Source organism: Penicillium arizonense, assembly GCF_001773325.1.
Source record: "Penicillium arizonense strain CBS 141311 chromosome Unknown PENARI_contig017, whole genome shotgun sequence".
Lineage (NCBI taxonomy): Eukaryota > Fungi > Ascomycota > Eurotiomycetes > Eurotiales > Aspergillaceae > Penicillium > Penicillium arizonense.
The window spans coordinates 575,341-602,034 of record NW_019173294.1 but is presented as its reverse complement, the minus strand read 5'-3'; the positions used below and the strand labels follow the sequence as shown (position 1 = coordinate 602,034).

The following is a 26,694-nucleotide window of genomic DNA, read 5'->3' as shown; positions in this document are numbered from 1 at the left end:
AGGCCGGTCGAGAGATTGTGGTGTCCGTACAGTTTGAACATGAATTGACTCGAGGCTCTGCCCTCTTTAACAAAAAACTTGAATTTTCCAAATCCGCATTGTAGAATACAGTGGAGTAAAGTCTCATCAGGCTGCCAGTTTGATCATGGTACAATATATGTAGTGCATACTGTATTTACGGTAGACCGTTGTAGATCCGTCGATCAGTGTCGATCTTCTTCAGCGGTTGAGGAGTAATAACAGTCTGGATAGAGAGCTTAAGGAAGTCGGAGAACTGTTGTAGGATAAAATGCGTCGAGTAGCAACCTAGATAATGAACTTGGTAGTTCACTGATATGACCCCTCTACTAAATAAGAAGTAAAGATTGTACTATTATCAGACTCTGTTATAGAGTAGAGCTAGAGAAAAGGCAGAATGGCACGAAGTAGCATAGCCTAGGGCAGGGTTGAAGATGCTGCCACGGATCTTGATGGGATTTGCTCCCGTGCAGAAAATCCAAACCCACTTATTCAGGTATCGATTTCAATGCTTTCACCCCCTCCCTTACAATCCGCTCCCGCATCACCTGCCACTCAACCCATGTCACGCCTTGCAGGAGACAATCAGCTAGGTCGTCCAGTTTTCCGGGATCAATGTTTGTAGTTGTGGGCGTAAAAGCCACGCCATCTATAACAGGACCGGCAAAGGGAGATTCAGTCACTATCTCCTTGTTATTTGGTCTCGTTTTCGCCGCTTTGGTCTTCCTGGCCGCCTGGCCCTGCCATTTCCGCAGATATCCAGAGGCAACATCATGTAGAACGGGCGACTTTGACGGAGATGCGAGCACGATCTTGGTATCTGCAAGCAATCCAGGTTCCATTATGCCAATTCGACGGCCACCAGTCCTGGGGTCTTGATCTTGATACTGATGCTTCATACCAGAAGAAATCCACCCCGCAACAAGATCAATCTTCGCCTTCTTGACATCCCTCGCAGTAAGCCTTTTTGCTTTCCCATCATCACCTTTCTCATCGGTATCTTTCCCTGTGCCACCTTCAAGCCAATACCGAACGACTCTCTTCGGCTCAATGCCCTGAACAATAACATCCTGCAAAGAGCCGCCCCTCTCCTCCCGCAGCGCATGGATAATGGCATACAGCATACCCTCGAAGACACCAACGCGCAGTGTCCATTCTTGCACTGCACTCCCGCCGCCGGACCGGAAGCGTTGGCGCTCGATTAGGATGTGGGTTGGCTTGTAGGCTTCCAGGAGGGATGTTATCAATTTGTAGGCGTTTTGGGCGTAGAGTGATGGTACATAGTTTTCTTTTCCTTTTTCTTTTAATTTGGCTTTTGTGACAGGGAGCGTTGTTTCTGATGGTATTGATGGGTTGTCTGAAGTTGTCGGTATTAGGTTCAGATTTGATATCTCTGAAACAGCAAGTTTATGCCATGCCGTTAACTCTAGTTCTGGAGGATGGTCTGGGTCTGGGGAAGCAGAAGCAGAGCCCGAAGAGCGGGAGACCCGCAGATGAGCGAATGCGAGGTTTTGGACTCCCATGTCGATGCTAAGGATACTCCACGGCAGTTGTTGTTTTGAGTGTGCAACATCATTGGTAATTGCTGGTGATAGCCCCACTGGCTTGCTCCTGCTCTTGCTCTTGCTCTTGCTGGAAGTCGAGTTTGGACATCCGGCAACGCCATGCTGCAACTGCAACTCTGTCGCAATCCGCTCAACAAGCACACCCTTCGTTCCGGACGACTGGATACCTGTGGCGCGCGCAATACGCTGCAATTGTGCTGATTTCAAGCATCCCAGCCAAGCGTGATTGGCTGAGTAGAGCGCGGCGGAAAGACGCATTGGGAAGTGTATTTGCGCCTGCCCTTTTGGCTGTGGCTGGGATGGATGATGTCACAACTGGATATCTTTGGAAATGCGCAGTTGTTGGAATTGGTGCAAATGAATGCCAAGGGGTGATGTTGATCGTGCACGGACCTAGTTCGCGATTTTTCATACTTCCGAATCCTCACTGGAGATATTATTGCTCATTCGACTTATTCCAATATTTTGGATTAGTCATATAGAAATAAGCTAATCTTGGAGATACAAGCAGTCAGCGGTGCTTTTTCTGTGTTTGTTTATGGTCTATTTTTTAGCTGTTTATTAGACGTATCCGAACCGCGTGGCACACTTCTACTAAGCCCTTACATTCTCCTCCTCCTATCTTCTTTGTATGTATTCATCACCCTTTTACTAGTGCTTGGCCGTCAAATATCTGGCATACAGACCGAAAGGTCATGATTGTGGGTGGGTATCTGACCTGTGACCTGCTAGGTTGAGAATATTTAACCAGTAACAGACCTGACTTCTGACCTGGCGAATTAGCATTATTTGCCTTTTTTTAACGTGTGAGATATCATTACTAGTAAAAAAAAGGGTCTATTTTCCATGCTTTTGAGAGGGGCGCCCGTGGGGGTACGTCTCGTTCTCTACGGGTTATATAGTAGGTTACTGAACAGGTTTTGAATATGATATTACATCCAGGTGATTTTGGTTCCCAAAGTTGGGATTGATAGCTAATGTAATCTTTCCTAGCTGCATTCTCGTCACTTTGACGTTCTATCCATGTGTCGGTATTATAGTATATGTAGTCCCCAATCGTTCACGGATAGAAAGGCATCGATTGCCTGCAAGCTTGACATGCCTACATAGATATTTCAGTTCACGCAATCTGGTTTGTTCCACAAGTTTCGCGTTTCTGAATAAGGAAGACTATACACGGTCACGTGAAACTCGGCATGTGTTCAACCAAATGGGGACGTGCACAACTCAATGTCAACATCGTCAGCATGACCATTCAGTTAACCTAGACGAATGAGTGTATAATCTCGTGTCCAGGGTATCTACACCCAAAGAAGAACACAAGAGTTGATCTCAAATGTCCGCGTCTAGGGTGGCGCACCACCCTACGCGACGCCCATGCGATCGCTGCCGTCATCGCAAGTCGCGATGTATACGGGAGCCGGAGAAAGCCAACTGCATATTTTGTAACTTGAATGGTCTTGACTGCACATTCCTCCAGGGTCCCCAGCCACGGAAAAGGGCCAGGAAGTCGCCGAGCACTACAGAAACAAAGTACGTTTCGATATCGGACAGGAGTATTCTTAGCTAACCCTATCAAAGGACAAAAAGACACCGCAGCTCTCTAACGCCATCCACTGTTGGCTCTGTCGAAGACCAGCCCGGCGCTGATCAAACTAATTCACGACTAGATGGTACATTAGGTCTAGAGCTTCATCTTCATTCCGAGTATATTGGTCCCGCGAGCTATCATGAACCTGAACTTCTTGATTTGCGGCCATCGGCCATCTCACTCGCCGACCATGATAGATGCTATCCGCGACGTGTGAATCAATCCGCCGCATTCATTACCTATCCCGACAAGGACTCGGCTTCTGAAATGCAACGCATCGCCGACCTAGATCGCATTGAGGAATCGATACGTCCGCTGGGGCCAACCTTGGTAAATCTTTATTTTCGTATCATGCACCGTACGTTTCCGATTTTGGACAAAGGCGTGTTCCTAGAGAAATATGCTCGGTCCTACCGTGAATTTTCACCACCGCTCCTCGCTGCCGTCTACCTTGTTGCGCTAGACTGGAAGCTCTTTGATCGAATTCTCGCTACGGCCCCTCGGACACCGGATGCCGAGGCTCTGGAGAATCTGGCAATGCGAGCCATGGATGATGATCTGAAGCGGCCTAAGCTCTCTACATTACAGGCTGGTTTGTTGTTATTGCAAAGAATGAGGTCTTCCCACAACACTCTTCCGGCTCAACTCCTATCGCTCGGGCATACTTTGGGAATTCATATCGATTGTACGGGTTGGAAAATCCCGGAATGGGAGAAAGGTCTACGACGACGTTTAGCCTGGGCGCTATACATGCAGGACAAGTGGGGTGTTCTTGTGCACGGACGCCCATCTCTCATTCCTGCTCAGATTGACGAAAACGAAGGGACAAGCGACTGGGATGTTGCTGCGTGTACACTCAACGATTTTCCGGAAGACGCAAGCAGTGAAGAGGATGGGGACGGAGATGTGGACGGAGCCGCGGGTCGGGCTGCATTCCTGCAAATTATTGAGTTGACTAAGATCTTCAGTCGGATCGTGTCCACGTTTTGCTCAATTGGCGCAACAAAAAAAGGCGGACTACTTGAGCGGATTGGACCGTCAGGTGCGATGAGTTTAGCAAAACCCCTGGCGATGGAGTTGCGCGAATGGCATGCGGCAGTGCCCGCCAACCTCCAGCTGGAATCCACGCCCTCATTACGACTATCGACGAACGGTGCATTGCATTTATCACATATGGCAACAGAGCTGACCATGCACCGCGCGTTACTCCGTGCTCTGACGCCGGATAGTGCTCCTTCTCTTCGTTCGGCAATTCGAACCGCTGCCCGTGCCCGACTGACATCGGCGATGAACCTGATTGAATCTTTCCAGCCTGAACATATTCAATCGTTTTGGGGCTTTGCAGCAGCAGCTCAGGTGGCTTTAGTCGGTGCCTTTGCTGGTCTTCTGTGGGCAACGAGTCCACAAATGGATGAAGCCGCGGGGTACGTTGAACAACTTGAGAAGCTTCGCTGGGTCCTGCAGGTCCGGGCATCGGCTGCACCGTTTGCTCGCGAGGCACTTCGCATGATTCATGAAGAAGTAGGTGATTTGGCTGCCCTAAAGGCAGCGACCTTCCGAGACTCGTAGCGCTCGTGTGCTCCGTGGCTCCGATAGTCGTTCTGACGGATCGGAAAGTTCCGGCTGCCAGACTGTTGGGACAGCTGGGACTGGACTGCCGGCTGGTTGATTGCAGCTGGCGGCCACGGGATGCGAACGCACGTTGCCTGTTTGCCGACTGCTCCTTCTAGTTGTCGTATGTGATGCCTTACCTGCAGCCAATCTGGCAACACCGTTGTCGACGGAGGCACAGCGACATTGAGACGCATCCCGGCATCCAGGTTGCACCCATTACAGTCCAGTTTGTCCTTGGGTGAACATCCGCGTCTCGAGGATATCACACACTCGGATGATTTCCTGGGCATACGAGCGTACCCCTCAGTGATTTCGAGAGCGCGGGGCTGCGAGCAATGAACCTGGCAGATGAGTACGGCTGGTATAACATCCTCAGAGAATGTTTCAAGATCTCGCACAGCAACGCGTTGCACGCCTTGAACAGCACGGTCTACGGCCGGTGTGATGTCTCTTCGGGAGTCGCAGTCCGACATGTACCAAGTCAAGGCGGCGCTTCCGAAGCAGGTAACCATTTCCCACTACACTTGTCTACGAGGAAGGTTGTAATATTCTTCACTAAGGGGTTTCTTATCAACGATATAACGAATGACGAATTATCAAAAAATATACAGTCGTAGCCTAAGTCCTTTCACATCCCCAGATTTATAAATCTACATATGATCAACCCGAGGCACTCGAAAATGGACAAAAAAGAGGTGAAAGTAGAGAGGCCAACGTAGGGCGAGAATAATGCGTGAAACGGTATACTTGCTTCGAGGCTTTCGTGTACAGTCCAAAACTTCATCATTGGTACTGTGTACACATTGATGATCCCTGTTGTACCATGATATTGCTTCTTCTTCACATATCGTATCGCCTATTGAATAATAACAACATCGTCACTGGGCTCAAGGATGTCTCCCTCTGTGGCCAGCAGTCTCACACATTTCCCAGTGACCGGTGCACATATCTTGACCTCCATTTTATTGGACTCGACCCAGATCTAATTATATTTAGCTTGGTGCCTGGCTATTGATGTCGACTTTCATTGTACTCACCAGTGCGTCTCCTGCCTGAACTTCGTCTCCCTCCTTGACAGCGCAACGGAAACATCTCCCAGGCAGAAGTGCCTTCACCCGCTCTCCGGTCATAACTTCGTCACTCTCCTGGCCTCGACCTGGCCGCATTGCGACCGCATCGTAAGGCTTGAGCAGATCATCGAAGAAATCCGCTTCACGCATTGCCTTCGATCGTTGCTCCCGAACAGCAATGATATCCTCCTCTTTCTTTGTTAGCCAATTCTCATATTCATTGAGATCCAGCTCAGCGCTGGAGATTTTTATGAGATCACTGGAAGTCCCATTGGCCTCCGCTGCGGAAAGCTCTTCCTCTGAGACAGGGTAGAAACGAATCTGGTCCAAGAGCGAGAACATCCACGGTGCCTTCTCGCTTCGTTCTGGCTTGTGGAACTCATCCCAGATAGGGACCGTACGACCGACGAGCTGATACCCGCCAGGCGAGTCGGTCGCATAGATGCATAGATATTGACCAGCAATACCGACAGCACCACGAGGTGTGAAGGAACGGGATGGGTTATACTTCGTTCCGAAGAGTCGATGACGGGGATCCAGTGGTACAGCGCAGGGGGACCCTTGATACACATCACCAAGGCCCAATACAAGGAATGTGCCTTCATAGACAATGCTTTCCACACCAGTAGGGCTGTCAAGTCCGTTCAATTTCTGCAAGAACTCAATGTTGCTGGGTAGATATGGTGCCGAGGAACGAATAGTCGAAGTGTAGCGGGCAATGGCATTGCGGCTCCTCTCATCGTCGAAAACGAGAGGCATGTGCACGATGCGTGAGGGTAGTCGAGAGGAAAGTTTACTTCCAAGAGATAGCTCGTGAGCGACCAGCGCATCAAGGACTTGGGGTAGTGAGAAGCCTGCTTTCAAACGAATATGGAGACTTCGGACTCCTGATGTGAGTTCCTCAACGCCAGGAATTGGAGAAACTCGGTGCATCTCAATGAAACTCATGATGTGAAATGTTTGTCGCAGTGTGAAGTTGTCTTCATTGCCGAAGTCAAGCAGCAAGGCTCGATCACCTGCCTGGCAGCAACGAATGAAGCGGCCAGCCTCGGTGATCTCTTTCATGACCGGGCTGTAGACAGCGGTCGAGCTTGTGTCTTTCAAACCTCCTGATGTCAGTGGGCTAAAAGTAGCGATTGAATGCTCGAGAGCCCCCGCGAGCGCCTGGGCATCATCAAGAGAAATAGGGTGCAGTCGAAGGCGATCGCCTGGTCGCATCTGACCAAACTTCCACATCTCGGCCTCCGCAACCGTGGCAAAGGCGACAAATCCTCCCAGGCTTGGCCCATCTGCTGTCAAGACAACTGCCTCATCACCGGTGAAGCTGATATTTCCAATTGAGTAAGGACTGTCGTGGATGTTGGAGGGATGCAGACCAGCATCACCACCGGTTTGCCTTGCCCACTCTGGACGGGGCCCAGTGAGGCGGACTCCGAGCCTATTGCTGTTGTAGTGGACAGTCCATTCACCATTGAACAGCTCCTGAAGCCCATCCTGTGTGAAATGAGTCGGACTACCGTGTGGCCCAGGGATCGCACTAACGACCCATTCTCGGTTGCCAGGTATCGGCAGAGGGAAAATTGGGGCCATGAGTAATGGAAGTTCTTTTTCCGTAACAGCTGCTAATGGAAGAAGATCACCACGTCGAAGGCTACGTCCATTGTGTCCTCCGAGGTGACCAATTGCAAATGTCGAACGGCTGCCTAGGACTTTAGGGACCTGAAAACCACCTCGAACGGCAAGATAGGCTCGAGAACCATTGATCGCTGTTCCGATGGAAAGCTTCTGTCCAGTTTGAATGCTGATCGCTATGCCCGGCTTCTTTTCCTCCCCGTCGACAAATAGAGGAGCATTGGCACCAACGACAGCAACGGTGGTTGGAGAGTGGAAGAGCAGTGTCGGGCCTTGGGTCAAGCACTCAAGACCCGCAGCATTTTCATCATTGCCGACTATTTTGTTGGCGAGACGAAACGAGTAGGAATCCATTGGGCCGGAGGGCGGCACGCCGATATGCCAAAGACCTTGACGGCCAGGGAAGTCCTGTACAGCCGTGTTGGACCCAGCATCAATGACCTCAACAACTTGAACTTCGTATGGGAAAGTATTGAGCGATCCTGTCGTGAAGGATCCGGAGTTAAATGACTCCCAAGCAACAATTTGCTGCAGATATCTCAGGTTCGTTTCCACGCCCGTAATTATTGTCTTGGCCAGAGCTTCTGAGAGCTTTCGAAGAGCTGCAGGACGATCATCGCCGTGTGCGATGATCTTTGCAATCATTGGATCAAAAGATGATGATAGCTCCTGGCCTGAACTGACCCAAGTGTCAATGCGGACATCAGATGGAAACTCGACATTCATGAGCTTCCCGGGAGAAGGTCGAAATCCTTGAAGGGGACTTTCAGCATATACACGAGCTTCAATCGCCGCACCGGAGACCTGGATTTCATTTATTTGCTGAGGAAAAAGAGAGGTGCAATCATTCATAGCAATGCGCATCATGCATTCGACAAGATCAAGTCCTGTTACAGCCTCGGTCACTGGGTGCTCGACCTGGAGACGTGTGTTCATCTCCAAAAAGTAGAAGTCCTCGGTGTCGATGTCGAAGATGAACTCAACAGTACCAACATTGCGATATTGCAAGGAAGCAACCAGAGCAGCAGCAGCCCGGCGCATGTCAGCTCGAACTTTGACTGGGACAAACCCAGCAGGAGATTCTTCGACCACTTTCTGGTTTCGACGCTGCAGTGAGCAGTCGCGCTCGCCAGCACAAATGACTCGACCAGCGCCATCACCAAGCACCTGGACCTCGATATGTCGTGCCCGGTCGATGAAATGCTCGATGAAAACTCCATCGTCGCCAAAGTTTGCTTGCCCCAGTCGACGAACGCCATCAAATGCTTCTCGAAGTGCATCAATGTCGGCGCACCGCTGAAGGCCAATTCCACCTCCACCAGCGGTGCTTTTCACCATCACTGGATAGCAGATTTTGTCTGCTTCTGCCAGTGCATCTTCAAGACTGGTAACCAAGCCCTTGCTTCCGGGGACGACGGGGATACCGGCCGTAATAGCAATATCACGAGCGCAATGCTTCAAGCCCAAGTCTCTCATTTGCTTAGGAGTTGGACCAATCCATACCAGACCTGCAGTCTCAACGGCGGCGGCAAAGTCAGCATTCTCTGAGAGAAAGCCATATCCAGGAATGACGGCATCAGCACCAGCGTTGATAGCCAAATCCAGGATCTGCTTGCCATTCAAATACGTGTCAGATACTGTATTCCCAGCCAGGGGAAGAGCAACATCAGCAGCAGCGACATGTGGCGCACGAGCATCGGCATTTGAATAGATAGCCACAGACGAGATCTTCATGTCACGCAGAGTCCGAATGATGCGCAGTGCAATCTCCCCGCGGTTGGCAACCAGAACCGTCGTGATGCGCTTTTCACCGATACTGGTTGCAGGTGTAGGAGATGCGACGCGCGACGACTCGGCGGTAGAACTATTGAGTGACTGGGTGTATCCTCGCCATCCGCCAAAGCTAGTGACATCTTTTGCATTTTCGAGGCCGACAGGCTCGCAGATAAACCCATGAACCCATTGGCCATCTTGCAGTTCAATGGATCCGATGCCTAAGGGCGCTGCAACAGTACCGAGGAAGCTGCCAATCTTGTCCAGCGGCATGTTCCAAACCTCCACTTCGATTGACTCGCCACCATCACTGACCCTCTTCAGGCCAGGTTTTGATACTGGGCCTGTTGTATGAAGTGCAAATAGCCGATAACACGGAGCTGTAGCTGTAGCAGTGGCCAAGGTAGCGCCCCGCGAGACCAAATCCATGTTCAGAGGGAAGCCAGAAAGGTGGGCACCGACTACAGCCAGCTGCATCGAATTGACGGGAACGGGAAGCTCAAAGCAAAGCTCTTGATATTCCACACCCGTAGCTCCCAGCAAACGTGGGCCATCAGACATCCAGCGCCGACCGAGCTCCAACAATCGCGGCTCTTCCCATGCCCCTCCTATCAGCGTTATACCAAACGGAAGACCGTCTTCTCTCCAGCCAGCCGGAATTGCTAAAGCAGACCAATCCAGGAAGTTGACGAAGTTGGTATATCTACCCAGTTGACTGTTTGCCGCGATAGGTTCGTCAATGAGATCTTGCATCGAAGGGAATGTGGGAGCCGTGGGTACTAGCAGCGCGTCGTACTGCCCAAATATCTGTTCGATCTCACGAGACAGATCTTGTCGGTTGTATTCGCACGCGAAGAGATCAGCAGCAGAGAACTGCTCGGCTTTCATGATGATACTTCGAACTACGGGGTCCATGGCCTCCACTGGCACAGAGCGTATGAACTTCTCGATAGCAGCATATCGCTCAGCAACCCATGGGCCTTCATACAGGAGGCTGGCAAGAGAGAATAGGGGTGTAAAGTCAACGGGCTCTAGCTTCCACCCCAGCCGTTCGGCCTTGGTCAATGCCATTTGATATGGCCTAGTCTGCTCGGTCCGGCCAAACCATTCAGGGTTGGAGCATATAGCCAGCTTTGGCTGGGAAGGTAAAGCTCCTCGAGGAGACTTGTCAGTCGCCCAGCTGGCCCGATCTCTCGAGTATGGATCTCGAACATCATATCCCTCGGCCAGTTGCAGGATGAGGTCTGCATCTTCTAGCGTCAAGGCGAAGATGGAAACACAATCAAGTGAGCGGCATGCTGGTACCACGCCATGTGCACTCAAAGCCCCTCGCGTGGGCTTGAGTCCAACAAGATTATTGAAGCCAGCAGGTACCCGTCCTGACCCTGCTGTATCTGTTCCAAGAGAGAAAGGAACTAGTCCCTGAGCAACGACTACGCTGCTCCCGGAGCTGCTTCCGCCGCTGACTCGCTTTGGATCGAAAGTATTGGCAACGGCTCCATACGGTGATCGGGTACCGACGAGACCGGTGGCAAATTGATCCAGGTTGGTCTTGCCAATTATAATGGCTCCTTGCGATTTCAATCGTTGGACAACGGTTGAATCGGTGATGACAGGCTCAGAGCCAAATGATGGGCATGCGGCCGTTGTGCAAAACCCAGCGGCGTCGATGTTATCCTTGGCGGCAAATGGCACGCCGAATAATGGAAGATCTCTCCCTTCGGATTGAAGTGCTGTGATATTCTTCCACTGTGTGATGATTTGTTCAGGTGTTGCTAATGAGATCCATGCATTTGATGTGTTTGGTTGTGCTCGCTCGAGCAGCGACAAAATGTGCGTTGGCTCGGAAACAGTTTCTTGTAATTCACGCCATTGAGAAATAGTAAGAGGCTGTTCCTCGCCTCCGGTGGAGTGTTTTTGTGTCATTGGGAGGATCTATACAATCTCAAGTTGTCAGTCAAACGATATCAACATTTGGGAATATACACTGACCAATGAAACTAAATAGAGTTAGTGTGGTTCTATTATTTGTTCACATCCAAGATAGATAAAGCGGGATCTATATAGCTTCAAATATCCCTATATATGTCTATGAACCCTCCGAAGCTGTCCGATATCAATACATACCTCCGTCATTGAATTTACAAATGAGAGTGGGCCGCGTTATCTGCAAGCCAAGACAAGCCAAGACTACTAACAACGTTGGCCGTCGCGCGCCGTCGCCCCGAGTTGTATGCCAATCTACCCGACAACTAACTCAAGATTTCTTCTCCGGTAGTCGCCGTTGCCTCGGCGCCTATGAGTGGAAGTGAAAAAGAAATACAGACTTAGGCCATAAGTCCTTTCACACCCCCCTTGTATATGATTAACCCACCATTTTTAAACAACTACAACCTGAGGCACTGAGGATGAGCGAAAAGAGGGGAAGAAAAGAGAGGCCAAATTAGTGCGAAAACAACGTTTTAAATGGTAACAGTTATTCGCTTCGTGGTTTGGTTTCCTGCAGAGACCGTCCACTACTTCATCCCAATAAGAAAAGAAGCTGAAGGGAGATAAATAACAAGATAAAAAATAATAAAAAACGAAACCCCGAAACCCATCTAAAGCGCCCCTCTGCCCATCCAGTCTACCAAATATCCACAGGTACAGCAGCCCTGATCCCCCAACCTCAATCGCTCCTCGGAGCAACAACCACATCCCTCACAAACGCAAACATCTCCCTTGGCTTATTGACAAAAACACTGTGTCCCGCCCCACGGAAAAGGTGATACGACACACCACGCTCCATAGTCCACGTACCAGCAGGAACAGCAGTAGCCGCAATAGTCGAGAGAGTAGTAGTAGCAGCAGCCAACATTGCCATCGGGTTGATAGTCGAAGAAGGCGCCGCATTATCAGGATAAAACGGTCGACTCGGTTTCCGCGAGAAACCCTGCGCACCACGCCACGTCATATTCTGAATCGACAACTCGGTGCCAATGTGATTGATCAACATATCCCACTCTCCACTGTAGATATGTAGCGAGACATTATGTTCGGTAATCAGAGACGGGATGATAGAGTACTCTGGTGGAACAGGGGATTCCGCCGCGAGGAGTGTACCCAGAATAGTCGGGTTACACGCTTCATACGTGCCGCTGTTGCTGACGTGTAGAGCGGACTGGACGTCGGCGCGACTGAAGTACTCTGCTAACAATGGCAATGGGGAGACAGTGCTGCAGTCGTGGCTGATGTCGTAGACGTCGTAGCAGGCTGGTTTTCTGGAGCCGTCGTCGGACGTTGTTGTCATGTAGTCCATAGCTGTTGAGTGGGCAGCGCAGGGGCCGTAGCAGGTCGAGTTGAAGATTGAGGCGCGGACTTCGGCTGGGGTTGTTGCGAAGATGTTGCATGTTGAATTTAGGGCGTCTGTCATGTCTCTGCGGCGGCGGCGCTTCAAGTTGAAGTACTCTGGGTTACCTGGGATGTGGATTTTGTGATTTGGTGGGTAGATTGCGGATTGCTCGAGCACATCGTTGAACCCGCAGGTTTCGTCTGCTTCGTCGAAGACTGACAGGATGTTCTCGGGAATGTTGAGAAGTGATGATTGGGATCTTAGATAGGCTCCCATTGCGACGGATGACATGGCTGCTCCGTTGCCCCATGAGCCATCACCGAGAGACATTGACCGCACGTCCAGTGGTAGTGTGTTCTTGCCATTAAGGAGTTCCGATGCGAAGTATGGTATGTAGATACCGGCATATGACTCGCCCATTAGATGTATTTGCTTCGATGCAAGGTGTGGGAAGTGCATGAAGAAGGCATGTAGCCAGCGTGCAAAGTCGGCCGACACTCTGGCATTGTCTTTGACCGGGTAGGGGAAACTGGCTGTTGAGAAGCCTGTTCCGACTGGTTGATCGACATACAAAACATTGCCGAGTTTAGTCCACGATTTCGGATTGCGAACGAGCTTGGTCGAGTTGCCATCAAACAAGATGGGGCCATTGCCGGTCGTAAGCCCTATCAAAGATGAACAGCCAGGGCCGCCATTGAACCAAACTATATATCGTTAGTATGCGTATTTTGTGTGTTTTCCAATTTGACGTACTGATCAAATTATCACTGTATACCGCTTGCTCTGCTTGAAACAGCCAAAAGAAGATATCATTCCCATCCGCTCTGCCCGGAACCGGAAGTCGACCAGCCCAACTGGCTGGCAGCGCAGGACTATCCGGTAAAGAATGTACTTCGAATCGGGAAATACCATATGATCGAGTGGCCCTAGAGAATACAAATGCCGGGGTGGCCCGTATGACATTCAGGAAGTATAGCAATGCCGCGATATTCATGATCGGAGATAACAACCACAGGTAGTTTGGCGATCAACGATTCCCAGGATAGAGTATGAAGTTCTAGAAAAGATAGAAAGCACATGGGAAAGAGACTCCACGTGGAAAACATCCTTTTTATCTGCATTCTTTGAGACATGAGGTTATTGAGGCGGATGTTATTGAGTGGTTCCTGATTCAGGCGTCAATAGGGCTGATTCAGTCCCGGTGATCGGGAGGCTCAAGCGTAGTGAGTTCATTGCTGCTCTCTGCAGTAGTGTCTCAATGATTGAAACAGAACAAGTCGAAATAGCAACCGAATAGCAGCCGAAATAGAAGCCGAGATTGCAGTGGGAAGTATAGAAGTCAGGAAGGGATGTCAGGCCAGATTTCTCAGGCCAAACCCGAAAACATTCCAATCCCGACGAGCCACCCGATGCTTCACTCCTCGATACACTCGTGGACTCTCGAGTCGATCACTCGATCAGTTAACCATTCGATACACTGTCATTGCAAGATTGCAGAGGTCAACAAATCCTCCTGCAAACCGACTGCATCCAGTATGCAAATAGGAGACTCACGTGGCCAATGCACTGGTTTCACTTTCAAAGTGAGGCGGATTTGCCCCTTTCCCCGACCAGATCGAGTTACATGAAAACACATCAGATCCGATGCGACGATCTAATGCAATCGCCCAAATAAACCAGTCCAGTCTCGATGTGTGCGGGTAACAGCAGAGGAATGCGCAGAACTGGTTGCGTCCACCCGAATCCGGTGTCTGGGGGACACTGACTATATCTGTGCATCCCGGTCGCTTTGCCAATCGCTCCTTTTTTCTCTCTTTTCTTTTCTTTTTTTCTGCTTTGATTTGTTCTCGAGACCTGGGCTATTGTTTGCCCTGAAAGTTCTGCTATTTTCTTGGTCTTTAATCACCTGAGACCTGTGTTTTAACTATACGCGCTTAATCCCCTATATTTTTTATTCTTTATTCTTCACCACGACTCTTCTTTATTATTATTTTTTAAAACTAATTTCGCCCCTGGACCACGAGGCAATCGCTGCAGAACCAAGCTATCCTCGGCTCCACCGCAATTGACAGCTCACTTGCATCACTTTTCGGTGGCTGCGGATTGGCTGCCTGCCTCAGGCAAACAGGGGGCTTCTAACCTTGTGAGTTGCATAGGGGTCTGGTCTGCGCCTTCGTTTGGTGCTTGGTGTGGCCTTGTCATTGCCGGAATCTTCATTTATCTGACACCCCGAGTAGGGACGTCTCGTGTCTAAACATGGATCTACAGGGCACAAAGGAGGCCCGGACGCAGGAGGAGGGCGCTGAAGGGCCCCTCGAGGCCTATGGCGGTGGAAAAAGTCGTTCAAAAGAGTATCGCAAGAACGAGAGGCGAGATTCTCACAACCATGATGATCGAGCTTCGATTCATCCTCTCCGTCGTCGTCAACAACCATTCGCATATCCGCACGGCTCACAACAAACGGCATCGTCTGCCGTGACTCGGCAACGAGAGCCTTCGCCATCACCGGAAGCTATCGGTATACCGCAAGCATTGGGACTAAGTTCCCGCGAGCAGCGGCTATTGCGCAAGGCACGGAGGTCTCCGCCGGTCACGAAGAAAACGCTCAGCGAGCTCGACCTGCCTTGTATAATGAGCAACATCAACCTTCGCATGGACGCCAACTTCGACCGCGATTTGCACTTCAAGCCCGATCTAGACGGGGAGAAAGGCAAACGCAAGAAGAAGGAAGCTGCAGACTACTGGGACTCACTGGCCTTGGAGATCGCAATTTACTCCTTCCGTGCTGCCACTGCCGATATCAGTATCGAGGAAGTCGTGTCGACTGACGGTTCCCGACGCACCTTCGACCCCCGTTTGCCCGCCTTGTTCGAGACGTTGCAGGATGTCATCAAAACCCTTGTTCCAGAGCGGGATCATCCAACTGTCATGCAGAATCTAGAGGTTCCGTTGCTCATGCAGCAAATACGCAAGGGTGTTCTTGATATGCTCACCTTGGCAACGTGGTTGGCTGCACTTCTCAAGACACACTGTGCTCCTATGCGAGACGAGTGGGCAGATCGCATGGTTGAGCAGATCCAAGAAGGATCACAGTCACAAGATCCGCGGGAGATTGTCAATGGGTTACAAACATTGTTCTCCATCTTGGAAGCAATGAAACTGGTAGGTTCCGAGTAGTCTCATAGTATATCATAACTAACTCATGTCTCCCAGGATGTGGCCAACCACCAAATCCGCGCGTTCCGCGTTCTCCTAATCGAAGACACCGTGCCATTCCTTCAAGAATACTTCCAAGGCAAAATCAACCGGGGAAATTTCCATGTCGAGCCCGCCCGCCATTGGTACCTAGCAGTGCGAGACCGAGCCCAGCAAGAAGACGCGCAAAAGAACCAAACCCAACCCCAGAATACGGCAACATCCGAAACAGAAGACGCCCTCAAGCCCATCGAAGCGCTCTTCCGCGGCATAACCGACCAGCTCCTCCAATTCAACCCACCAGATGAGTTCCCCGAAACCTTCCTCTTCGACAGCGAACGCCTCTGGCAACTCCGCTCAACAATCCAAAACCTAATCAACCTCGACATCGCCTGGTACATCTTCGAGGCCTACGTCAACAAGCACAAGCGGTACCTCTCCGCCCCAGAGGAAACCTACTCCACCTTCCGCACGCGCATCTGGTCCCTGATGGAAGACGGAATAGACATGGAAAGCCGCATCGCCAGTAACCCAGTCGCCAACGACGACGACCCAGACCACCGCGGTGGCAAGCGCTGGACCCAAAATATGCGTTGCATCGCCCTGGAAATCGCCCGCTTCGCCTGTGCAGCATTGCAACTCGACGCCGTCGTCGCCGACGAGGTCATTGCCCCAATTGAGGAAGCGCTGGAGTGGCACCTATCCAATGAATCCGATCTCTTCCGCTATTTCCAGAATAGTATGCGCGGAAAGGTCCTCGATACTACGTTGGCCTCTGCTCGCAGGTATCTGCCCTTGTCGCCATTGGCCATCTGCGAATCACAGCGCACCCCGCCATCGTCTTCGGGTCCTGTTCCCGGAAGTTCTTCTTCTGCGCCTGCGGTATCTGGATCTGCGGGTCCTTCGTCGCAGCAGCTTACACCGCAGGTTTCTGATATCGAGCGTATTGGCATGCGTCTTGCCCATATGGGCGTCTTGCACTGGCGTGTCTGGGCTCCGTTGTTGTATCTCCGTGATGAGATTACAATGGCTGATCTTGCTCCTGCGTTGATATAATCTGCTTACTTTTGTTTACTGCTTGCTTGCTTGCTTTCCTTTACTAATTGTTCTATTTGCTTCAAGTGTCTTGTTTGACTTGCTCTTCAGCGTCCCGTCCTGCACTTGCATTTTTGGAGGGTCTTCTCATCCACAGGCGTTTACTGTGGAAGGCGTTCGTTATACTGCCTATTGGCAAGGGGTTCTTGGTGTTGGATTGACATTTTGGGTTATAGACTGGCGCTTGTATTCTGATTTGAGTTTTCTTTTTTTCTGCTTATAGTTCAACCAGATGTCTGAGAACATTCAATCGAATATCTACACCATTTCCGTCTACCAGTTGCAGCGTTGTAGTTCAAGTCTGAAACCGCCGAACGCGAACGGTGCCTGGTCCGTGCGCGATCCGCGATCAACATCCGGCGACTCTTATCCCTTGCAACATTCGTTCCCGCTTATACAATGTTCTTTCTTTGGCTGTTCTGAAGTATTTACGTCTGCGGATATTACCGTGGGATTGCATACTGTAGATTTTTATCCGCAAGGGGATCTTGTTGTTTGTTGTTTAGTCTGTATAAGTCAGGAGGAGTTAACTTAGCTCAACTTATCCGAAATCATCATAATAAAGGAAATCAAAACATTACTTAGTCTATCAAGTTATATTGTGTCAAACTCAGAGAGACACAATAAGCGTCAAGTAACCAGACATATAATATCTGACCGACATCCTATGCAGATGCCTCAACATGGTCTCAGTCCGAATAACCTAATGGTCGACAGTAACTCTATTAGTTTATTCCCGCCCCTACAAACTCGATGGAATAATAGAACAGCTAGTGAAGTTGCAAACAAGATTATATATTTATTGTCTAATCCTCGGCTGTTTATTAATACACCTGGACAACCCCTCATATTGATGCATCATGACTCATTTTGGCTCATGGTTACCCCAGTTTACAACGAGCGACTAGACACTAAGTAATTATGAGTAACTATTGCAATAGATGTATGCACATTGTGTTAATTATGAGTGTATCTTTTTGAGAAAGGTATACGTAGTGTGGGTGGTTTGATCAGGAGGTCTTCATGGAGCAGAGTAATACGGGGCAATGATATTGTTGATCCAGATGTCAATAATAAGAACCAACTTGAGAAATGAGATATATATCAATCAAAAGACGCGATGTAAATCATCTTTAGAAATGAAATCTACAGTTTCAAGTCGTACTATCATCGTCGAAAGTCACGATATATATTCACTCAACAGAGCCCAATGGTATGTATTGATTCCATCCCTTGCCATTTGTTCCATAGAATGGAACATAAGGCAAATGACGAAAACCCTTCCTGAATTTGGAGATCATACTGCTTTAAGTGATTCTCCCAAATGATGTATCATTCTGTCGACATCGTCCGAAAGCCTTTACGGAGAACATGCTATACACATATCAAAGACCTAAGAGAAAGTTGAAGCTGACTTGATTTATACCACGCTAGATAAACGATCAAAGGAATGATAGAATATGGGTGATCTAGATTGTTCTTGAATCATTATTGAATTGTGTACCCTGTGAGCTGAATGAAATGGATAGTGACGAGGAAGGTAGGATCCCATAGGGAGTACCACTTAACGTTGCCGTATCAGCTTTTTATGAAAGCTGCGGTAAATAGGAGCCAGTAGAGGATCGAGAGTTGCTCTACTGCCGCTCACATTAAGCTCGTTCCATCCACCAATTTAGTGCATAAGGTACATTTGTAAAAGAAGAAACATTTTATAGTACTTAGGGTCTTGAAACAGATAAAGATATTCAATTGGTCAGAAAGAATTCGACCTGCCGAAAGATATCAACTCGCTAATTCAAAGAAGGAAAAGAGTAAATATCGAGATATGAAGTCGCCAAAACAAGGACGGGGAAGATTCAGACCAGCTAATAATATTCACTGGTACCCAAGGATGCATGATAAATTGCGCCAAGTCATAATCATAAGATGCAGATAAGATTGAGCATGCACAATCATGATGCATGGAGAAACAAACGGTTTCTTCCAGATACTTCGGAAAATATGAAAGCCACTTAGCGGCGGAAGAAAGGCGCTTGGTTTGGCATTGAGAGAAGTGAGTCGGCACGTTGGAAGACATCGCCCTCGAAGAACTTGTCGCTGTATGCACTTGCTGGTGTGGATGGGACGGTGGCCTGCGCAGCAGGACCAAGAGCCGCGCTCAGCGGAGTGGCAGGAACAGTGACGGACTGTGGGACGGTCGTATTGAGATGATAAGAGGGGTGGGATGTAATGGCAGATGTAGAAACGGAAGTTTGATGTTGCGAGTGCGGGGCCTGCAGGGGAGGTCCGTACAAAGCACCACCAGGGGTGTCCTTTGTGGCCATGTCCGCAAAATAGGCCCAAGGAGATACCTCAATCAGGCGACCTGCTTCGCGGCTTGCCTTCTGAACTGGGCGTAGGATGATGACGACGTCTTGTGGGAGGAGCTGCATGTTTTTGACCTCGCGCAGATCGGTCACTAGGTCGACGAAGGCTTGCATAAATGTTTTGCAGAGCTGCCAGAACTCGCGTTGGTTGCGGAGCCCACCACCTGGTTCTTTGAGTTTCATGGTCGACAGACGCTGTCCTAGAGCCTCCGAGACTTCCTGGCAAGATCGGCATCGACGAATGAGGTTGGTCCAGACCATTTGAATTCCCTCAGGGGACCGTGATTGTTGGGCCATTTCCAAGCAGCGGTTGAATTGCCGGCGGGCCAAAGGGAGAGCCCCAAATGCAGCTGTATATGCAGAGGTAAGCTGGTGGAAGATCTTCTCGAAAATTCGCTCCTCTTCGTTCTCGTCCAGCCCAGTCAATGTACTGATACGAGGAGTACCAGAAGCAGGAATAGGAGGGAAGGTTTCGCCCGAGCGAGGGGTTGCTAAGGAGTGTGGTATAGACGAGTTGATCAAGTTTGACCGACTGCTAGAGCGGCTGCGCGAGAAACTGGTGAAAGTAGGCGTCGAGAAACTGGGAGAATTGGTGCCGTTGTGGCTAGATGTCATGGCCATGGGGAATTGAGGATGACGAATCGTTGTGTCGCTTCGCAATCGTCGTGTCGGGGGAGCATGATCTCTTGTTGGAGTAACAAGCGAGGGCTGAGACCGACTGGGCATGGAGGTGAGAGCATTGGCAGGAGCTAGGCGCTTTGTAGCAGAGGCACGCTTGTTGATCATTTGGATCGGAGCTTCCAGAATGGTACAAGCATTTCGCAGTTCAACAAGGCTGCCAAACATCATAAGCATCAGCGATCTCACGTAACGGGGATCGCCGTTGGCGACAATCTTGGCAGAGCTGTTGCGTAGCTGCGTGCCGACGTGCGTGTAAGCAACGATGCAAGTCTCGCATTCACGTTTGACGGTCTCCGTGACAGATGCAATCGAACCAGGGTCTTCGAGCAACGCAACTTCAGCACTCTCGAGAGCACTGTTGAGGCGTTCAACGTGCGAGGAGGCATTGTGAAATACAAGTTCAAGGCTGTGGCGTCTGGTGTCATCACGCTTGATCACATTGATCAATGTGGAGATATGGGAATGAACCTGGAAGAGAGCAAACAGAATGCCTTTCGCTCCCCTAATGATTGGCTCATCCGATCCTCGCTCTCCCTTGTGCTCGGGCAGGCTAGACATCCGATTGACCCAGCCTTCTCGGACACGTCGACGCTCCCGTGGGCTACTGGGACTTGAAGAACTGCTGCCGCTGACAGGAGTCGGCGGAGCCGGACGAGGTCGAAGTACAGAACCATGACTGAGACCGCGTAGATGGCTGTTTCTGTAGGGACGTGTTTCATCCAGTGTACCTAAATCAGTGTTCTTGCGAGTAATGACACCCATCCTTTTGCTTCGAGCAGCGGAGGATCCTTGAATGATACCTTCACTGTTGCTTCGGTTGCGTTCATTCACGGTATGAGGAGCCACGCCGGGTCTTTGAAGACCGGGCATGTGGTAAGTAGCGCCTTGTTGCCCAGAAGCCATGCGATAGTGTGATTTTGCAGGGATGGGAGGTGGTCTTGAGATGGATGGAGATCGAGAAGAGGCGGCCGAACTATCACCGGTGCTGGGGATAACAGGGAATCGGGCACTCGGTCTCCGTTTTGAAGGAGCTGGCCTGAATGCATCCATAATGCCATCTCTGCAAAGTCTTAGCTTACTTCGTCATATTCCAGATCATTGTGTAGACATACCCTGAGTCAGCAATGACTTCTGGCTCGGGTGTAGTAGCCGTAAGTCGAGCTTTCAACCCTCTTTTGAGCTCTGCTGTAGATGCGACTTCTTTCTCATTGTCAGTCATCCCAGATTCTGCCATCTCAGCCTCGGTTTCTTCCAATATGGCGCGCAGCGGAGCCCGCAGAGGATTTCCGGCACACTTGATAACTTGAAGCTTGGGCATCTCGGAGAGCCCAACTGGCAGGTCTTCGAGGCGATTTTGCATAACCGAGAGCACTCGCAAGGATTTTAGTTTGCTGATTTCATCTGGAATTTCCTTAATTTTGTTTCGACTCAGGTCGAGTATCTCCAGCAATGGCAGTTTGTAGATCTAGTAGGGTTAGAATCTGAAGCACAAAGAAAATCATCGACAGAGCACATACTCCTTTGGGGAATTCACGGAAGTTGTTCGCTCTGATATTGAGATAACGAAGATGCAAGCACTCTGCGAAGCGGTACGGTATATGGAAGAGATAGTTATTGGAGAGGGAGAGCCTTCAAAAGTTAGTGGAATCCCAACCGGTGCGCCGTATCCTGGTACTAGGCACGGCAACGCTCGAAGACTTGAGCGTCCCAAGTTAGGGCTTCGACATACCTTTCGACCTCATCTTTGATTATATCCACCACAGGCTCAGGCATGCGAACGATATGTGAATGGCCCAGGTCAATAGTCAGTTTCGGCTTGACCACATCCGTGACGGCCTCGCTACCGGCCAGGGAACGCTTGGTATCTTGAATCCCGCTTTCCACAGCGCGCCGTGCCAGCTCAATCGTCTCTTCGTGGGAAAGCATTTTCGGACCAGCCGGTTGTCTGCTATTCTCCGAGTAGTCCCCTAAAGAGGTGCCTGGGCGACTGCCTTCGTCGTCAGGGTATGGAGAACCCTCATTTTGTGATAGTGGCAGCGAGCTTCCTGAATCCGACGGTCCAGATTCCGTCTCATCATCTTCCGCGTCACCGCGGTACAAGCGCAGCCCGCGCACTGTGTCCTCCGGACGAGTCATCGCGGATGTCATGGCTAGTAGAAGCCAAAAGTTGTCGATCAGGCACGCACAATGCGGCTGTTTCGTGAAGTAGTCGATGCGCCACCAATCGAGATTTATTTCCTAGCAGGCCGACCTTTAAAATGCGAGGGTGTTTCGGGTACTTGGGTAAAGCATCGTCGACTGTCGTATCGAGGGGACGGCTATCTCGGCAACGCGAATCTAAAAGTGAGCCTCGAGGCGATAGGAAGAATAAAGGGATGAGAGGAAAGTCGAGCCGAGTGAATTGGAGCTGGCAAGCTGCGAGACTGGTTCGAGAGGGAAGCTGTGCAACGGAGCTCGGATCCCCGCGAAGGCGATAAAGAAACGGGGGAAAACTAGGTCGAGGAATGCCGCAGGAGGGATCGATGGATCTATCTGAAGATCCCAAAAGCCCACGAGTTTGGAGTTTGGATGTTTGAATGTCTGAATGTCTGAATGTCGAGTCAAGGGAATGAAACATTGAAGTTGGTGAGGCTGGAAATCCTCTGATTGGATGAAACACATCAGAGCTGCGCCAGCCCATTGACTATGCTCGCCTGTTCCTAAGTAGGGTTAAATGGGATTATAGACGATATTCTGGACTATATATTTGCCTAACAACACTAGATTGTTTAGACAACCTGTGCTTGAAGAGTTAAAGCAATTGAAGGTAAAGTAAATGCTTGTGCTATCGCGTAAATAAGATCAAATAATGTACATGGACAATCAATATGAAGGACTTGGCCAGCTGCTCCCACAAAAAGACAGGTAGCATAACCCGAGTCCAATCCCCTCGTATCAGACCCTTACTGAGTGGCCACTTCGTCGCTCTCATCGGCCTCGACTACATCGGTCTCAGTGGACTCAGTCGCCAGCTCTGGGGCACCACTGAGAGCTGCTGTCCGCTGGCCCATAATTTGAGCCTGGTTACGAGCCCAGGCAACCCATTTGTCGTATTGTTCGCTCTCCTGCTTCATACCAATGTCCATGTATGATGGTCCGAATTCTGCGCCGTAAGCAGCTGCCTCCTCGGCGGCAACGCGCCGCTGGATATCTTCCCTCAGTCGAAGTCGGTAGAATTCTCGACGAGCAATGTCGTAGGCGGTACTTTTGCTGATATCCGGGACGTTGTGCAATAGCCATAGCTGTCGCTGGACAACACTGCAACATGACACGTTAGAATCGGTAATTCCCAACCTACAGAGGGCAGCCGTATGGTTGAAGTTTTGAAGGAACAACCACAAAACGAACTGACCTTTCACCATCTAACCGCTTGCCGGGCTGTTCAATGCGGCTCCAATCGTAGTGTTCGAAGTCCTTACCGGTGCTTTCGAGCAGCACACGTGGTCGAGCAAGTTCCCAAGGGTGGTCACGGAAAAATTCGGTTCGCAATTGATCCTCTTCGTATTTGAGCTCGACGGGCATGAAGGTACGGCTGGGCTTTTTGGGTTTCCTGCGCTTCTCTTGAACTTCGAAGACGACCTGCGGCTTCGTGGATCCAGTAATAGTCTTCAGGCGCTGTTGAACAAGCTGGTGCTGAGAAGGACGGGTACGGATGAGGGTCTCAGCAGGAGGGATATCGCCAACGACGTCGACCCATTGTGGCAGGTTGCTGGTCTTGCCACTGGCGAATTGGTTGAGCGCGGTTTGTCGCACCCGCAGGGCTGTGAGGTTGATTTTGCCCATTGCAATCTAACACGACCGCAATGATCCAGACCAAAGAGATATTGCTGGAAGGAAGTAAGTCAATGAGAGCGAAGGAGGTTGCGGGAGCGAAAAAGATGGGATTGGCAAACGCGGGCTCCGATTGGTCGATGGCGGCTCCGCCAGGCCAGAAAGTTGCAAGCCCGTTCATCTTCAGAAAAACACCTCTTCCGTCCAGCTTGTCACTCTTTTCCTTTGGCTGTTTGCTTCAAGTGCTCAGCATTGGTCGACACCTTGCCGTGCGAGTGGCTAACGGCACTCTTTTGGATGCGCGAGGCCTATTCAATGCCATGATGTCTGCCATCTCATGCCTCACCTCAATAGATCCCCCAGCTCACCGGGCCTGCGAAATCACCACCGGCAGGCCTTGGATGAGCTTCCTTCCTTCCGAACCCCAATGTCTCCTACTCCCTCCTCTCGCAACTCCGTTCGAAGAATCTGTTCTCGCCGTCCACGTCCGTCCGTCGCGTCAATAGCAGATATTTTTGTCGGCTCGCTGGTTCTGGCAAGCTTCTGCCATGAACATTCACCGCGCCGCCGAGGGTTTGCGACAATATCCTGGAGTCCCCCATACCGCAATCTACAAAGTATTCGAGGCAAAGGGGTGACTAGTCATGGACAGCTATCCCAAACCCAACCGGAGTATTCAAGCTCCAGGTTGCAACTGTCGCAACCGAAAAGATTGATCAGCAACGGACTGGCGCGTACGAATGACTATAGTGTGGAAGAAGGAGGAAGAGAAACCAATACGAGATCGCCGGAGGAAGCGGAGGAAGACAACGATTATATACCCTTGTGGTTGACCGAGACTGCGGATAGGAAACCACAAAAACAGCACCACAGACAAGACTCGAAACGAGATCACAACCATATAACACAGTCGAATAACGAATCATTCGATCCTGGCCTTGAATTCACGGAAACAGACGGCCAGTTTCTTGAAACACCTCCACCATATCTGAGTCCCGACAAAGAGAGATACTTGTCTACATTGACGTTGTATCGGAAACTATTGGCCGATCATGACTGGGAACGAGCAGCAAATGCTGTGGCGTCCTATCAGCAATTTAACAAAATGACGAAGGATGTGTCGCGTGATGAAACCGAGAGCCGGGCAGTTGCTGAGCTTGTCACCACATTGTGGCAAGAAAGAAATGCTTCCACTCAATACCTTTTTCGATTATACAGAGAGCTTCCTGCTCCAGGTATCACATTACTCTCGAAGCGGACCCGCGGTGCCCTGTTGCGTCGGTTTGCGAATCCGCGAGACCGGCGATGGGTAGATGCTCGTCGCTACTTGGCCTTGGTGGAGGACATGGTACTCGCCGGGCTTCCTGTATCCCTCTCACTCTGGTCTTCTGCCATCCACCTAGCTGGCCGAGCGAATGGCACGGTTTTGAAGAAAGACCTTATCCGAGCTATTGGCCTGTGGCAGCAGATGGAACATGTTGCTGGTGTGCAAGCTGACGAAGTGGTCTTCAACATCCTATTCGACATCGCCATCAAAGCTGGTCAATTTTCAGTTGCGAATCGGCTAGAGCAGGAGATGGTCAAGCGGGGCATGGGCTTCTCGCGCTGCGGAAAGGTCTCCAAGATTTACTATTATGGCATGATCCGGGATGCAGAAGGCATTCGAAGAACATTTGATGACTTCGTGCAATCCGGGGAGATCGTCGACACGGTTGTCATGAACTGCCTGATCGCTTCTTTCCTGCAGGCTGGCGAGCGGCAAACAGCAGAACAGCTGTACGCACGCATGCTAGAAAAGCAGCAAAGTGAACGCAACGCCAATCGCAATTCCGAAGACGGAGCATTGGTTCGATCTGGCGCTGCGGACTTGACCTACAACATGCCAGAATATCGACAAAAAACAAAAAAGTTAGGCCGTGTGTTAAAGAAGTCCTTGGCCCTCAAACGGCAGTATCCTGAATATCACCGTGCTCTTCAGGACTCTCTCTCTCTGTCACCCGACACGCGGACTTTCTACATCTTCCTACGACACTACGCCTACACATCTGGTCAGCTGGACTGTTTCATGGCTGTTGTAGGTGACATGGAAAAGACCTTCAAGGTCCCCCCACGCGGCATCATCTATCTCTTCCTCTTTGAAGGATTTGCCATCCATGGTCGGAAGAAAAAGCAATGGACCCCGGAAAATCTCCGGTTGACCTGGCACGCATACATTCGGGCTTTACACGACTCGAATGCAAGACTTCGTGGACTATACCTGAATAGTCGCAAGAATGCATGGGAGAACCCACTTGCTCAGACTGTGGAAATCGACATGGAAGAAGAGCTGCCAGTGAGCGATTCTCCCGATGGACTATATATGTCTTTGCCATCAGCAGACGGAGAGCCCAGCGTTGCGGAGCAGCCACAGGAAGGCGAGAAAAAGGCCGAGCCCTCTACCACACAAGACCCTGATCCCGAGGCTCTCGAGTCAGGCCAATCGGAGTCTATCCCAGATGAACATGATGACTTTATGTCTCAAGATGAACTCGACGAAGTGTTCAGGCCACGCTCCCATTCTGAGTCTGATCCTAGACAGCACATCGATCGTCGCGTTGAAAATGGTGTTTTCATCGGGCGTCGCATGATCACCATTATCCTACGAGCATTTGGAACATGCTGTGGCCCCAAAGAGGTCCTGGATGTTTGGCTGCAACTCGAGCGGCTCTGGCATCCTCAGCATCGCAGAGCGATTGACGTCCTTGCCATAAAGGAAGAACTTGATAAACAGATGTCAAGGAATCCGCACCGGAAGGACTGAGATTCAAAGTCAGCTGAAATGTGAATCAGCGCTTGTACATTACTTTTTTCATAGGTACCCCATTTCTAGCGATTCTTTTGCACAAATGTATAATTTATACCAATAATCTCCGGAAATGGATGCATATAATCGATTATACCACACTCAGCTGAG

The 26,694-nt window shown here is 50.3% G+C and overlaps 7 protein-coding genes across 7 annotated transcripts; 3 read left to right on the top strand and 4 right to left on the bottom strand.

The window, feature by feature from the left end:
* Positions 1–175: 175 nt before the first annotated feature.
* Positions 176–1,841, bottom strand: PENARI_c017G09951 (uncharacterized protein; the record flags this gene model as incomplete). Its single annotated transcript, XM_022634406.1, has 2 exons — positions 176–274; positions 549–1,841. The coding sequence occupies 2 exons, from the start codon at positions 1,839–1,841 to the stop codon at positions 176–178; spliced, it is 1,392 nt and encodes a 463-aa protein (XP_022485796.1).
* Positions 1,842–2,990: 1,149 nt separating this feature from the next.
* PENARI_c017G04485 (fungal specific transcription factor domain-containing protein) lies at positions 2,991–4,743 on the top strand (the record flags this gene model as incomplete). The annotated part of the gene is made up of 2 exons (XM_022634310.1): positions 2,991–3,028; positions 3,165–4,743. 2 exons carry the CDS (start codon positions 2,991–2,993, stop codon positions 4,741–4,743), a joined length of 1,617 nt encoding a protein of 538 aa, XP_022485763.1.
* A 901-nt stretch (positions 4,744–5,644) lies between these two features.
* Positions 5,645–13,588, bottom strand: cp9 (putative serine carboxypeptidase; the record flags this gene model as incomplete). Its single annotated transcript, XM_022634444.1, has 5 exons — positions 5,645–5,770; positions 5,826–11,198; positions 11,256–11,263; positions 12,063–13,298; positions 13,348–13,588. The coding sequence occupies 5 exons, from the start codon at positions 13,586–13,588 to the stop codon at positions 5,645–5,647; spliced, it is 6,984 nt and encodes a 2,327-aa protein (XP_022485718.1).
* Positions 13,589–14,850: 1,262 nt separating this feature from the next.
* PENARI_c017G00785 (TCP11 family protein) lies at positions 14,851–16,845 on the top strand (the record flags this gene model as incomplete). Its single annotated transcript, XM_022634232.1, has 2 exons — positions 14,851–15,756; positions 15,808–16,845. 2 exons carry the CDS (start codon positions 14,851–14,853, stop codon positions 16,843–16,845), a joined length of 1,944 nt encoding a protein of 647 aa, XP_022485800.1.
* A 2,051-nt stretch (positions 16,846–18,896) lies between these two features.
* Positions 18,897–22,067, bottom strand: PENARI_c017G03389 (uncharacterized protein; the record flags this gene model as incomplete). Its single annotated transcript, XM_022634288.1, has 4 exons — positions 18,897–20,991; positions 21,044–21,396; positions 21,449–21,560; positions 21,661–22,067. The coding sequence occupies 4 exons, from the start codon at positions 22,065–22,067 to the stop codon at positions 18,897–18,899; spliced, it is 2,967 nt and encodes a 988-aa protein (XP_022485771.1).
* An 806-nt stretch (positions 22,068–22,873) lies between these two features.
* Positions 22,874–23,753, bottom strand: rsm25 (mitochondrial 37S ribosomal protein mS23; the record flags this gene model as incomplete). The annotated part of the gene is made up of 2 exons (XM_022634261.1): positions 22,874–23,228; positions 23,323–23,753. 2 exons carry the CDS (start codon positions 23,751–23,753, stop codon positions 22,874–22,876), a joined length of 786 nt encoding a protein of 261 aa, XP_022485913.1.
* A 1,093-nt stretch (positions 23,754–24,846) lies between these two features.
* Positions 24,847–26,541, top strand: PENARI_c017G03362 (pentatricopeptide repeat protein; the record flags this gene model as incomplete). Its single annotated transcript, XM_022634286.1, has 1 exon — positions 24,847–26,541. The coding sequence occupies one exon, from the start codon at positions 24,847–24,849 to the stop codon at positions 26,539–26,541; it is 1,695 nt and encodes a 564-aa protein (XP_022485816.1).
* Positions 26,542–26,694: the final 153 nt, after the last annotated feature.